Below are 15,289 nucleotides of genomic sequence, written 5' to 3' on the forward strand. Positions count from 1 at the left end.
TCTCCTCTTATCACGCGGGTCTGCATCGTACACGCTTTTGTAACCCTCTGCGTGTGTGCAGAGCCACGGTGGGAGTTCGACGGCGCCGACGCCGAGGCGTCGTCCAAACTTTCATCCACATCGTGGAGATCCGCGAAGGCGTCCAGACGCCCAACCTGTGCGGGTATCTCGCGTCATTGACGGTTCGAAAATCGGTGGATAGAAGAACGAGGCGTTAGAGAAAAACGGATCAACGAAGAGTTTCGGAAACGTTGGCAAACACACCGAAGAAATTCACGTCGCTGTTACACCGGAGTCGTTCACGAAACAACTCGGATGTCGTTCTTCAGGGGTCTGTGGAAAAGCAGCTCGAAGCACAAGAGTGAGTCCAATTAAAAGTTCCACGGTTATCAGGGGAGTTTTTACCCTCGTCATCTGTAACGCAGGAACACAAACAAGAGTGTTTTTTTTTGGACTGACCGAACCACCATACATACATGTTTTTGGACATGCCGAACCCGAATCTGGTGTCGGACTTGCTCCATCATTCCAAGATTTTAAGTTGTATGTATTTGCGGATCAAAAAATCTTGTGTGACTGAAGTTAGTAACGTTAACGTAACGAAATATGAGGGGCGAAAATTATTATCTTGCATGCTTATAGTGACTTTGAAGTAGTCGAGTTTGCAAAATATGAATACGTTTAGTCCAATTATGGTTTGTTGCATTTCAGACATTTTTGTAACTGTGAGATAACGATTTTTCCGAAACGTAAATCATTAAAATAACGTGACTAACTTCAGCCTCTTAAAATCTTGACGTGTTCGCGGTTGACAAACGAATGTTTTAACCAGAAATACTGAAAATCTGGGGGTGTTGGAGCAATTCTGACGCTATATTCGATTTCAGCATGTCGAAAAACTTTCAGGTACGGTGATCTGGTCCCCCAAAAAAGAAATTTTTTTTACTTACCTGTGTAATCGTAGTCCTTCGAGAGCTTCCCGGTCTTTTGTCAGATATCCGGTGTTCAGCTGCACGTCGCATGTGTCTCATTGTTAGCTTGCTCATGCAAATTCATTATTTATTCCACGGTTCTCTGTGAATTTTCGAGCTTCTCGTCGAATTGTCAGACGTGTCGGGTTTCGGCTGATTGTCAGAGACTTCTCGCTGTGTATGTTCGGCCTGTCGCGTATGACATATTCTCGTTTGCATCAATACGTAGGTACGCCTGCATATTTTATTCAGTTTCGTGAAATTCTACACCTCAGAATCACGCGAGTGTATAATAGAACAGCCAGGCTAAACGTGCCACGCGTGATCTGCCCTGTTGCGAAAATGTGTCTCCGGAAAAAGAACGGAAATATGTCTCTCAAAATTGCCAGAATTCAGGCCCCTCTCGAATTAATAATTCAAACTGCTTTTGTTTCCTTTGCCGGGGTGAAATATACATCAACTTTCATAATATGCATAAATGATCAATTTTCTACCGTTGGGAAAACACGCCGGAATATTACAAACAATTTTTATATATTTTCACCGTATTTTACGTATTATAGTGAAAGGATTATTTTCCAACCCGAAGGTCCGTTTACTTTGAAAGTCAAACGAATGACCTCAATTCGTTAGCATTGATTTTGGCGAACGATTTCTATAAATCTCTTCCTTATCCTGTGACTTTTTACTTCCCAGAGTATCAAGAAATTTCGATTGTCTTTCTGCAATCTTATTTCTCATTTCCAATATTTTCTTTTGCGTTTTACAAAATTTCCAGTGATTTTTCAATTGGATAGAATCACAAGAAATCACAGGAAATCAGCGGTAATCAGTAGAAATCAATTAGTAGAATGGAAATCAACGAAAGCACACGACAAGATAGAAATTCATATAAATTTTAATTAATTGAAACCATTCAACATTTACCGTAAGACAATTACTACCATTTTTATGATTTCCAATGCCTGCAGCGCAAGTCCTACAGCGTTGTTATGTGATTTTAAGAGATTCACCATGATTTCAGTTGTCTCGATTGACATTGATTCTTCGTCGTTGCAAAAAATCATGCCTTCCTTGGATTTACAATTTCATTTCTGCACTGAGAAAACTTTCATTTGTTACAGTAACTAGAAAAATTCAGTAAAACAGGTATCGTTAAAAAAACTGTTTGAATATTCTTGGGATTACGAAAAACGAGGTACGCGTAACCATTTTGCGATATTGTCGATCCTTTTTTGGTAATTGCATCGCAAAATCAGTTTGTGAGATTTGTTCTACTTTTTTAGTTGAATGAGGCTTCAACACAATTTTTTGTTGTACAAGCGTTAAATATTCGCAACAGTTACAAGAAAATATACTAACAGTGATCACAATGAGACAGAATAGTAACCGATACTAGAGTTTCTGGTAACAGCTACAAAACTAATTTTCATTTTCTACCTGGAGCTATATTTTTCGATTGCGGTAAAACATGAAAATAGTCAATGACCGAGCGGTAACCGGAACTAAAAATTTCTCTCAGCGTAACCGTTGAACTCATAACTTGGTATAGTGAATGACTCCTTGATTCAACGTACTATAATTTTTTTGGCAATTTTTATCACTGTACGACATAGTCGCGATTCTTCTTACTTAAAACAGCGGTGAAGAACGTAATAGAAAAGTCTATCATCCGTGTGTCAGGCGCGGTCTGGGCGTGAATTTTTTTTCTCACTTTTTTTTTTATTGAAAAGTGGTTATTCGTGAGGCAATTTTCTTCGTCGCTACGAGCATAAGGACGACGCTTTCGATTCTCGAAATAGCATGCGCAGCCCAGAAATTGATAGCAGTACTTTGCAGGGTCCGTGAACAATTTAGCCGCTAACGGTTTCACTGATCTTCGATAAAAAACGAAAGAACGCGAAGCAAAAACGACGAGAGACGATGAAACGTCGCTTAACCCTTCTTGACGTGTTTTATCCGAAACGAGCTTCGCGCTCAAAATGGTCGATTGTTTTTCGCTTTTGTCGCTGAGCGTGCTTTATGAAAAATCGCGCACCAAGTGATAAGAGAGGAAATGGGGCAGTGGGTTTTTATTTTTTTTACGGGGTGAATAAAGTTGAAAACAGCGAAGAGGTGAAGAGGAAGATGAAACAGAATGTTTGCGTGGAAAAGTAACGTTAAATTTTAACATAATTAAGCAAGAAGAAAAGAACGGCTGTGAAATTGATTCGCTGAAATTATTCGTAACGAGCGCGTACCGTGGATAAAGCGCATTTGCGCCTTTATGGTAATGCAGGCTACGTGCCGAGACAAGATTCAAGCATTATTACCCCTCGACTCTGCCTCCGTTGAAGCCCTGATTATTGACCATAAAATTTGCATAATTCCAGACCGTCGCGGGCTTATAATCGATACGATTATGTTCGAAAGTAGCATTGCAGGATGTTTAACTACGCAACCTGATATGCACATGATCTCTCATATCCAGCAATTATTGAAAGGGAACTGCAGGTTCACCTTTCAATTACTGTCACATCACCAAGTATCACTGAGAAAAATTTCATTCGTCGTAATAACTAAAAAGTTTCTGATAAAACGAATGTTTCTGTAGTACACTGAGAGAAATTTTTAGTTCCGTTTACCGCTCAGTCCTTAACTATTTTCATTTTTTACGACAATCGAAAAATATAGTTCTAGGTACAAAATGAAAATTAATTTTCTAGCTGTTACCGGTAAGTCTAGTCAGTATACGTTACTATTCTTTCTCATTACGATCGCTGTTGCTAGATTTTCTTGCAACTGTAGCGAAAATTTAATGCTTGCGCAACGATAAATTCACTTTAAAGCCTTGTTTAACTAAAAAAGTAGAGTAAACCTCACAAACTGATTTTGCGTTGCAATTACCAAAAAAGCAAAATGTTTACGCGTACCTCGTTTTTCGTAATTCCAACAATATTCAAACAGTTTTTTCAACGATACCTGTTTTAGTGAATTTTTCTAGTTACTGTAACAAATGAAATTTCTCTCAGTGTAACGGTGAAGAATGTTATTGAAATTGCAATGAAATATCCTGCAAGTAACTATTTAGTGTAATTATAGTCGTTAATGTTACTTTTTCACGTTATATCTGTTTATTGAAATTGACTATATACTTCAGTCAAAGGCCGTGGCATTGATTTATTGTTGCGTCAACATTAAATTGTTGCAAAAGTACGAGCGACCATTTGAAAAGAATAGCAAGAGATATTAGATTTCATGGCTACGACCGCTAAGGTTACAAAACTCATTGTCACTTCCGGACGCAGAGAAAAATGAAATTATTTGGGGATCATATTTTTCTCGGTGAATGAACACAATTTGTTCGAGACTTCACGGCTCTTTCTCTATAAAGTTTCGAAATTAAATTAATTTCTCTAAGCTGTTTCGTATTTTTGTCTTTTTTTCATTTTTCTAACAAGGTGGAATTATTTTGTCTACACGCATAGTTTGAACAGCTCGATGCTCGTGCTCCTGCTCCTGGGTTCCGAAAATTGATTACTCCAACCTGTCGCCCAGCCGAAAGCCCTGTAAGCTTGATTTTCCCCCCGAGTGCAGCCTCAAGTTTCGTAGTGTTTCGCGCTTCGCGGTGGGAACTATAAGGCAGCGATGTTCAGGCTGCAGAAATAATTGCGAGTGATCAATCTTCGCCGCAAAGACGTACCTACAACCTTACACCCGACGCGAAGACCGTTATATATATATATACTTCGACGAGGAAAATTATAATAATGCTGTAAGTCGTAAGCTGCGACGGGCGTGCGCAAATCCTCGAAATCATCCGAGGACAAAGGCGCGAGCTTTTGTCGAAGTTAACTTAACAAGAAACGTAAGTATTCGGTATTATTATGGCTGAACTTTCGGCTTCGAATGGAATTTCAATATCACCGCGAGTAGAGAGGATTTCTTTAACGCGCCGCGAGGCTAAAACTCCAGCCCTGCACGGAATTGTGGCCGACAGTCGAGAAAGAGATTTCCATAAATTGCGCGAAATGCACGGGGGTGGAGGAGGGGATATTGCCAGTCGGCGGAACTTTCCTTCAACCCCACGGGATCAGAACCCGCAGATTCTAAAAGGATGAAAAAAACAAATGCCAGACTCCGAGGTCTTAGAGGCGATATATTATATATATATATACGTATTTTTATAAATCGATTTACCACAAACGAATGATTATATTATCCGAATAATTTAATTACTTTCGCATCCCTTTCGGATCCTCTGTTTCGTCAAATTTAGCTCTAATCCCTGTATCGATGATGATTATTCCACCGCATATGTAGAGGTTAAAAATTCAACTTCAATTTCCAACACGGGTAATCCCACGAGGCGCAAATGCATTGCAGAATTTGCAATTGCGTTGTCAGCATTAGCGATTGTCGTTCATACTTCGTATTCTATGAATCGAGCAAAGTATGGTCTCGTAAAATAATAAAAAAATTATCTTTTTCTTGTTCTTTAATTTCATCAATCGGAATTCATTATTGTAATATCTAAAATGTCGGTCCGCAAACTGTTTCGGGAATAATTCAAACACAATATCTATTGCAGTAATAATTGAAGCTTGTCTGAGGTTTAATTTTGAAAAATGTTGAGGATTTTTAAATCGAGTTTATTCATTGTGAACTCCTTTCAAGCTATCCTAATTTCAATCTGACCATTTCGAAAGTGGTGAAAAAGAAAGATAATTTCTTAAATTAACTTAACCTTGGAACATTGATTTTATCTTTGAAAAAAAATTTCATTCAAATTAACTCAATGTTGTCTAAGGATCATTCGAATACTCGCTTATTCGGAGGCTCGCGATTATTTTCGAGTAATTTTCTTGCCTCAGTCCCAGAGCTTACCGTTTCACTGATTTGTTGACCCGGCGGGGAGCCCGTTTAATTTCCCGTTTGAAATAAACAAGCGATAGCTGTTGAGTGGGAAGAAAGTTTCGCACGCGAAATTTACGCTCAATGACTTTTATCCGACGTGCTGATGAGAAAAGTTGATTATAACACTGACCAGGCTAGCGGCGTGCTTTCCGTAAAGCCGTACATCGTGTCAGGAATAATTTTTGCGGCGTTATGACGGAAAATAAACCGGAGTCACAGTTAGTTAACGCAAATAAATGCGACATCGTACACTGAGAAAAGATTTTATTTACCGTTAACAAACGTATATTTGGATATGATGAAATAAATGTTTTGTTATTATCGTCGAATTTTAGGAATTTGTTAATAGTTAACAAATCATATTTGGCTGGATCTATGTTTGAATTACGTATGTATTTTGTAATTTGAAAAAAAAAAAAAAAAAATGGTGAGTCACATTTTTGTGTAATCATTAATTTCGGTTTAATCGCAATTCCTGAAAGCTATTGATATTTTTATTCGGATCAATTAGAATTTTCATGTGTTTTTAATATCATTATTCGAAGAAATTACAGTTTTCTATTATCATGGATTAAGCCGTATTATATCTTAAATTTCAACGTTCTTACAGATATAATTTTTTCTAATTACAAAATACAAATGTAATTGCTGTGATTATATGTCGCTTAAATTTCCAAAAACAAATATGATTTGTACTTTATTATCGTTTGAATTGGAAATTATAAGCCTGTAATTTGTAATTTGCATTTGACTGATTAGAATATTGCCCACCATTTATTTTAAAGTGATGGGTATAACGAACAATGAGTTTCTGATTGGATTCAACAAATTTCTAGTCTGACGATTTTGAAAAACCGTTATTGACATAATATTTATTCTGCTTTCCAAATACAAAGTTAATTAATATATCCATTGGTGATTGTGCGTGGAATAAAATTCGAACAAAGAACGATTTAGTGCGAGTAATTAATGTATAATAAATAATTTTCACCTATAAACTCTTCATGGTAAATTTCTACTAGACTCTGAAAGAAGCAGATATCTTTGAATCCAAAATCGGCAAAATGATCGCTAACCCCAAGGTTTAATTTATTTCTCTTAATTCTATATCATCTTCATTTCCTTTCCGAACTACGATCTCGCATTTTGCATGAGATCTTGTTCTTTTTCATCTTTTTCTAGAAACGAAAGGATGTGGGGATGGGAGACTGTAATGAACCAAATATTTGGATAAAGAGAGAGAGAGAGAGAGAGACAAAGTTTCATTACACGTTATCCATAAAAATTTACGTCATACTTTTTACACTCTCTTCACATCTCTTGTATCGCTGAGTTAATATTATTCACTTTCATCCCTTATCAGCGAAATATTTTTATTCAATTTCGTTCGCTCTTTATAATCAAATCATTGATTATAAAATTTTCATCGAGCGTGTGTTCTCATCGCGCACCGAGAATTCATTAATTATTTTGCTTCAAACTTCACAATTTACCTTCTTTGTTGTCTTTCGGTTCGTTATCGCGCACAAGGAGTTATTGAGAATGTGAGCGACTTGTACGCGGTGGCGTTATCCATGCATCAGAGGAGTCGGCTATAAGCCAAAGTCTCCGTGGGTCACCCGCTGAGAGGCAAAATCCAATTTAAATACAAATTAGATGACACCCGCGATACCCGGAGCGCTTGGCAGGCGACGAGACGCGACGATACGGCTTGTTCTACGTCGTCTTCGGCAACTATGGAATTCAATTTTGTCATATTAATTACACGTCTAATCAGGCCTTCGATGCATTAACCAAAAGTTACCGGCTGAAAATTGCACTACACAGGAATTTGCAAAGTTTTAAAGTTTTATAAGCTCTTCCTTGATGATCGGCTATGTTTTGTTTAATTTATTTTTTATTTCCAATTTTGTAAACGATCTGTACCAGCGTTTTGTCATGTGTTTTCAAAATTATGAATGGTGCGAATTTAGTAACTATGAGAAAACATTTTGTGGCAAACAGATGATGATGTATAGGAATATAGTTTTTTTTTCCGCTAGTTTTGGTATTTCAGCAAATTTTATCGTTGAAAAGAAAAAGAACAAACGATAACATCGATGTGATGTGAAATTCTTCTGACCAAAATAATTTGTGAAAGGAAATCACCGTTTGATTTTTTTTAAGCGGTGCTACATTGAGTTTTTTTATTAGCCAATTGATTACCGTGTAAGAAATCCAATTTTAACGGTTGGCGGGAGATAATAATTTTTCTACACAACGGACGGAACTCTGTACGATAGAGTTTGACAACTTGTATGTTTTCTTCGAATCAGTGCGTCGTAGAAAAGTTTTAACCGCACGACCTTTGACGTGTTCAAGATTGCGTAAAACACGGTTTTTCACGTTTTCGAAAAATGGGCACCTATAAATAAACATCCAGCATCCTCGACTGAGCTACGGTAAAACTTTGAATAATATCTGTCAAATACATGAAATACATTAAATTCATTCGATCTAATTGAATTCGATGCGCCTGTCTATCGGGAAAATAAAATGATCAAAATTTTAAATAGAAACTTTTTCGTGTATAAAGAGCATTCTGTTTTGATAAATACTATTTTTACATTAAACATTTTCACTTGTCAGGTTTCGATCCTTTAAAAATGATATTTATTCATTGAATGCTTTTTTTGTTTAAACAATAATTTTCCATTTAAATTCTTAAAACTCTGTGAAGGTGGATTGAGTGGCATGTGAGTGCGAGAGAGATATTACCGTGTGATTGATAAAAAAAATCGCACGGCGATTTCTTCTAACAAGGTTCAGTATCACGCTAAAAACTATGAATTAACGAAGTGGTGGATCGAAAAAGAAATACAATGTTTTTTTTTTAGGCAGTCTAGTAGACATATTTTCGAATCAGATAACAAGAATTTGCCAAATTTTCACACAGAATCGAACGTTGATTCAGGCACACCTACAGAAACTGCTTTGGTCAGGTGATGAAATCATGCAGGAGGCACGGCAATAGCAAACCTGATAAAACTTTTTCGATTCTCATGCAATTTGGCGATGAGCCAACGCGGAGGACTCGGCTCACCGATTTCGACGAGAAGAGCTTTGAATTTGAAGCCGCGGAAATAGGCCGTACGAAATAATCTTTTTTTCGAAAGTTTTTAATTAATTTTGTTTTTTTTCCGTTCCCATTTTTCCTTTTTCAAACAGTTATCGGCGACGGAACCTTCTCCTTCTTTTCATTAATTCATCAAAGCGATATCATTTTATCGAATAATTTATCGAGTCACGGGATAAATCTTTCGTGAAACTGCAGAGCTGTTCCACCGCTTGTGTGAAATCACCTTATACACGACGTTTACACTTGTATATCCGTGTACTTTAAAACCATCTTTCTTGACCCAGTTTACGCACGGCGATTCACGCGTGTGTGGGTAAGAATCGGTGTATCGTAGACCTACATGCACGGATAATCGGGAATGGGATTTCACGCGGGATTTCTCGGGATTTCTCACCCATCGTCGTTGCCGCCTGTAGCAGACTGGTGGCTTTACCCTCGGGATTACTGTATAGTTTCGTTAGTTTCGAACTGGCGTGAAAATCGCTCCACGCGAATCTAATAATAACTCCGAACGAGCGAATATGCGGTACTCCAATTTCCGAGCTTGGGGATGAAGTTTCTTTGTTGCGTATGATTGTTTTCCTCGTTTTATAATTTTACGAAAATTTTAACGGCTTCGACGTAATTCATGCTATGTTTCATTTCTGCAAGTACACCGAACGATGTGTAAGCGTTGGAAAACGAATTCGTCACTTCTAAAACGTATTTGTATTATTTTCAACAACGCTTCTAGCGATGAAAATTTATCTAATCGATACTTCGCTGTACGAGTCATTTTTATCAAAACTGTATCTAACCGAAGAAGAAAATTTCTTGGAAATTTCCCTGACTTTGATATTCACGTTTGAAGTGGTCAGAATATAATAATAAAAGTGTTCAAAATAACTTTCGACCGATTTATTCTCACTTGTTACTTCCAAATTGTTAAAATTGGGACATCAAAGTGCTCTAACGTTACCTCAAACTTCGTTCTTTCGCCGGAACATTTCGGATCTTGTTAGAAATTCATGCGAAGAGAATTTTCACCCTTTCAAATGAATAATTTTAGCGGCGGTTGAACGACTGAACTGATTTTCTACCGCCGTGCATATTTTCTCGCCTTCCTTGTCCCGGATACGCAAAAGAGATACCTACAATAAAAATATGATTGCAAAATGGGGCTTCGGGCAATCCGGGCTTTTCACAGAGCACGTAACCAAGGTTCAAAGAAATTCCGTCGAGCGGAAGGTTTTTCCGGGCAGGAGAATCGAGCGACTTACGTTCCATTCAAGAATGAGGTAATCCAGTTACGAGATCACATTAGCTGCAGCCCTTGGAAAGGTTTTCGTTTCTGATTTTTATATTTATTTTTTCCTCAATCTTCTCTGTTTCACAAGCTGATGCGGTTGAAAATCTGGAAATGTTATTTTCTCCGACAATCTGATTAAGCGTACGAAGCGAGGATGGTGAATGGGAACAAGATAAAAAGTCGAGTTTGTAAAAGGAACAATGGCCGCGTCTTGATGCGATCCAAAGTATTGGACGAAGCCATCTGGCGGCAGAAATCGTGCGATTCCAACCGAGTCGTATTTGATTGGATAAAGTCACTTTTCATCGTACATTTGACGTTATTCTGACTTGATGCAATGAAACGATGATTGGAAAGCTGGCGTAAGGTTTTCCAACCTCTTATCTACCTGTAACTTAACCTATAACGATCAGCTGACGAGCTAAACAGACGCCATGTTAGCCCAGCCACACCCATTTTACCGTCTGGGTGAATATCTCGTCGTTATTTTCCTGTTTTAGACTTTTCAAATATAACTGTGCCGAGATTACAGGTCGAGGAAAAGAACCGTGATTTTAAGGATTACGAAAAGCCCCAGAGCCTCAGGTCAAAGCGGTTGTCATTAAAAAGCTCAAATTTATCCCTGAAGAGAATTTCCCCTTGAATGTCTAGGTGGGATTGTTCCTTTGCCCAGTTCTTCTCCATTCTTCGTTAGCGGCCAACAAACAAAAATTATCGCGAGTTTGTCAAAAGTACGAAGACGCCCCCTTGTACCTATAGAGGCATGAATTATTCATTTGTAATCAAAATCGACACGCCGACGTTAATATAAGGTGCGTAATTAACCGGACTACTAAAAAGTCTCCACAACTGTAGCCAGAAAGAATACGAAACGGAACTTGTTTTGCAACTCATCCATATTCAATATAATTATATACGTTCGTTGCGTTTCTGTAAGAAGTAAAGAAAAACAAATATATTCATCGTTCGTTTTTCCAACGTGGTCTCAAGCTCCGTGCTCAGTTTTAAATGGACAATCTCGCAACTGAATGGAAAATCTACAGAATTAAAGGGTCTTGCCTCGAAAACTTGAAATGAAACGATGCTCTGTTTCGCTGGGACCAACTGAAGCGGAATCAGCTATAACGGTTCACTCGCCTATACATGTAAGCTGCAGATAGAAACTGGCATTAATTAAGCACCAGCTGAAAGCTCATTGATGCATTAGCTGTTTCCGCAACCCCAGGGAACTCGGTCGATCGCTTCATCGAGCCGGTGAGTTCGGTCGAGTATAAGGCACATCGAAGTGACGAGGCGGGGATAATTGTGACGGGATCGTTGCGCGGCTGCGGTTGATTCCCCAAAAAAAACGTTGAAGGAAAAAATTATTGCGGGATGAAGTAACGGCGAGAGAAGAAGGTGGGCGAAAAAACTGCAATGCTGAGAGGGCGTATCGACGAAAGCGCGGAGGGCTTAAAAGCTGATAAATAAAAGAGAGGATGACAGGTTTTTTTGTGCGGTGACGCATCCTGTGACACCGAGTCATTTTTGACAAGACTAACCGACGTGATTTCCATCTGGTATAATTTTAAAAACCGTTCTAATCGCGATTTTCGTCACACTGTGAATGACTCGTACTTGCTTTAAATCGTGTCAAAAGGATTATTTGTAAAGCATTCGCAGAACGGAGCTTTGACCAGCGCCATTGAAATGTTTTTCATTTTTGTTCGGTGAAGAGCTTTTTATTACAGCAGATGGATGGGCTTAGCGAGGTCTTTCAACAAAATGAAAACTTTCCACAAATTATATTTCAGGCAACCACATTAACGGTAATTATTACTGTGCTTTATTTTCTTGTTTCAACGACAATTTATATTGTGTGCAGAATTCATCAGCTGTCATGTATATTATATACAGTATAAAATGCCGATGTAATAGAAACATTGGGACATTTAATTCATGTAAGCAGCTTTCAAAGTTGAAGCAATTAAATTGGTAGAAATAATTACAGTAATTGAAATACTTTCTCACCCGATGTTTCAGAGTTGATATCGTTTCCAGTGCCAATTAAAGTTCGTCGGATTGGAGTAATGAATTTTAGAATTTTGCCAGATTTTTACTGAGCTCAATAAAGGTCTCAGATTTCAAATCAATTGAAAACATTTCACAATATGCGTCGGTATATTTGATGTTTGGAATTTTCAAGGCAGACCAATAAGGTTGGTATCGCGACAAAAAATATAATTTTCCGACGGTTCTTCTTCTTCCCTTCTTCGACAGTCTTTGATTGAATCGATGCACGAAAAATTGGCATTGCGACAGGTTCGAATCACATTCGGGTCATTGATTCGGATCCGCGAAGATTGGCCGTTGTTTATTGCTCATCTGCTTCCTTATCTTGCAAAATGATTCCCCGCATCGGTTCTCCGACGAATCAAGATACAAAAAGTCCTGACGTAGCTGAACGGAACGGAAATGTGAATTTCATCGATCTACCGTCGAAAAAAATACACAATATCTCGTCGAATATGCGATATTTCACTACTGATGAAGCGGCCATTGATCATATCGATCCATCGGATAGAGTTACGTGCGGACAACGTCTGAAAATAGATTACGCGAGATTAATTCGCGGAGTTTTAAATTAAGGGGGGATTGAACCGATGTTGACGAGTCTTGATTCGATCGCAGAGCAAGGCGAACGCGTCTGGTTTATGGGATTCGAACCAGACGTCGTCGTCCAAGTTTTTTACCACTCTCAAGTATACAAGAAGAAGAAAGAGAAGGACAGCCGAGAGACAGGAGTAAATAAAGTTGCGAATCTTTTGAATTGCAAATTGAAGAAAACTTTTATTCACCGAGTACCATTTCAGCGCTGCAGTTTAATGTGACGTGTTTCTCTCGTTCTCCTCCACCAGCAAACCGGCGTAGTCAGTAAAATAATTAAGGGGTTCGACCACCCTGCGGTGAAACTAAAATCGAATTCGGTTTTCACGAAATTTTTTTTGCAGCTGATCCAGTTCATATTTTTCTTTTCCGTTCAACCCACTTTCGGTACTTGTTTTCAACTCCTTGAATGTATTTTTCAAATCTTGAGATACAGTCAATTGTTGGAAATGCATTTCGCATTGTTTTTTCAAGCCACTTCTAATCTCTTCAGGGAATCGTAACTCGTGCATAAAATTCATGCTGATACATTGTTAACATAATTATCTAAATCGTTGCATGGAATTGTTGAAAAAATTCGAAAATAATTATTTTCAACAAGGCGTTGAAATACGTTAGGTTTCTTTATTTTCGCATGAAATTTCATATTCAATGAAAAGAAAATCCTGCTCATTGGCGACGTAGATAATCATGAAATCGATCGGAATTACCGAGTTTAATAAATTATCATCCCGATAGATTGAAGTCTCAAATAATCTCCGTCAATTATTCATGTGCTCAGTTAAAAAAATTGCATATAAGAAACTGAAAGCATGTTCTATCAGTCTGTAACGTAGAAATAGAAAATGCACGTCAGTTTTGCTACAAAATATTGACGAATTCGTAAATACTTTTACTTCAACCTCTCAGAGTGGTGCAACCCTTAATTATCAACCGACCATTTCTCGTGATCGGAGCTCCAGTTTCAAATTCGAATCGACATGTCGACTTCACCAACGAATCAGACGTCTTCGTGTCGGCTCCTACTGCACTGAAAATCTTTACCCGCAGACTTTATGCCGTATTATATCGATTCAACCTGAAGTTAATCCCCTTGAGCGACCGGACAGCTAAAACCCCCGCAGTTTCCTCCGAGTCGTATCACGTGCCCACGTCAGCTTCTATTTCTCCCCCTTGATCCACTTTTCTCTTATTTTTTTTCGGTTCTTTTCCGCCTTTCTTAGCCCGAATTTTCCCTCTATTAGTAGCAGTTTTTGTATTTTTTTTTTTTCAATTGACAAATTTTATCATGTAACGAATTGAAAATTCAGCACTATTTTCAAGACTAACACGTACAATATTATTGTAATTGAAATTTACTCAACTTCTATGCTTGTTGTCTGTTCCCGCCTTGTCAAAAATTATACAGTTTAAAACTAGTTTGTTTTTTTATTTTCAGATCAAATTTTCACACGTGTAATATATTGAGAAAAAGTTTTACCCGTGTAACCACGTGCGGACAAATCCGCGAAACCGGCTTGCAAAGTTTTAACATGCTCATTGGGATAGAAGTTTGGGGCCACGTGGGAGTTGCCTAAGAGTCTCTCGTGAAGATTCTACTTCTTTTCTTTTCGAAAATGAAACCGAATTCTTGTATTAAAACTAAGACCTGGACAACGGTATAAAAGATATTCTTCGAGTCTGACAAACTTTCTAGAAAATCCTTGTCCGATTCTTCGTTCATAAAAATATAAAACCACACCAAAATTACAACGGAGACACAATTTTAGCATATTCTTACTTTATTCAGGCTACGTTTTCGAACGTATGAAACATGATTTTTTTTCTAAAAGAACTACGCAACCTCAGATTAATATATCGTGGCTTAGGTTAGCGTTTTTGCTATTAAGAAGAAACTTCAGAATAGATTGATTTTATCCAATCGACCAACAACCTTTCGTAAATTTTATACCGCGAACAGATTTACGATATCGTTCTTTTTTTCTAAACAAGCGTAGAAGCTAGCCTTTTGTATTTACAAAATATTCAATATCGCGAAGTTTTTTGTGCAACGAAATTATAGGTATATATTTGCTTAATGAGAATCAACGCGATTTATCTGCAGGGTAATCGGTGAGCTTCTCTCGTTGTTTTCCGTCGATCCTTTGTCCTTTTATTTCTCACCCCATAAAAGCGCAGTGCCGACCCAACCCTAATCGATTCTACTTTTACAAGGGGAAAACTTGGCGGCCTATATAGCTGGTTACATCGAAAGTTCGTGTTCTCCGTCTGAAGTATGGAAGCGATTTTTTACCCGGCGATCAGCTTGCACGCCACGTTGTTAAAAATTGCACATCAGGCAGATAACTTGGTGAGGCTTTTTATCGCGAA

General features: G+C 38.0%; 1 protein-coding gene across 3 annotated transcripts in view; it reads left to right on the forward strand.

Annotated features, from left to right (window-relative positions):
* LOC107223845 (low density lipoprotein receptor adapter protein 1-B) overlaps window positions 1–15,289 on the forward strand; it is a 60,063-nt gene that overhangs the window by 22,079 nt on the left and 22,695 nt on the right. Inside the window, exon 1 of one of the 3 annotated variants that reach the window (XM_015663666.2) lies at window positions 133–361. The exons of 1 other annotated variant lie outside the window; for it this stretch is intronic. In XM_015663666.2, coding sequence (XP_015519152.1) covers window positions 316–361 — 46 coding nt within the window. In that variant the 5' untranslated portion in view covers window positions 133–315. Of the gene's footprint in view, window positions 1–132; window positions 362–10,379; window positions 10,742–15,289 lie in introns of those variants that run through there. One more of the 3 variants, XM_046746832.1, reaches the window with a different exon arrangement.

This window comes from Neodiprion lecontei, chromosome 1, assembly GCF_021901455.1.
Source record: "Neodiprion lecontei isolate iyNeoLeco1 chromosome 1, iyNeoLeco1.1, whole genome shotgun sequence".
Classification (NCBI taxonomy): Eukaryota; Metazoa; Arthropoda; class Insecta; order Hymenoptera; family Diprionidae; genus Neodiprion; species Neodiprion lecontei.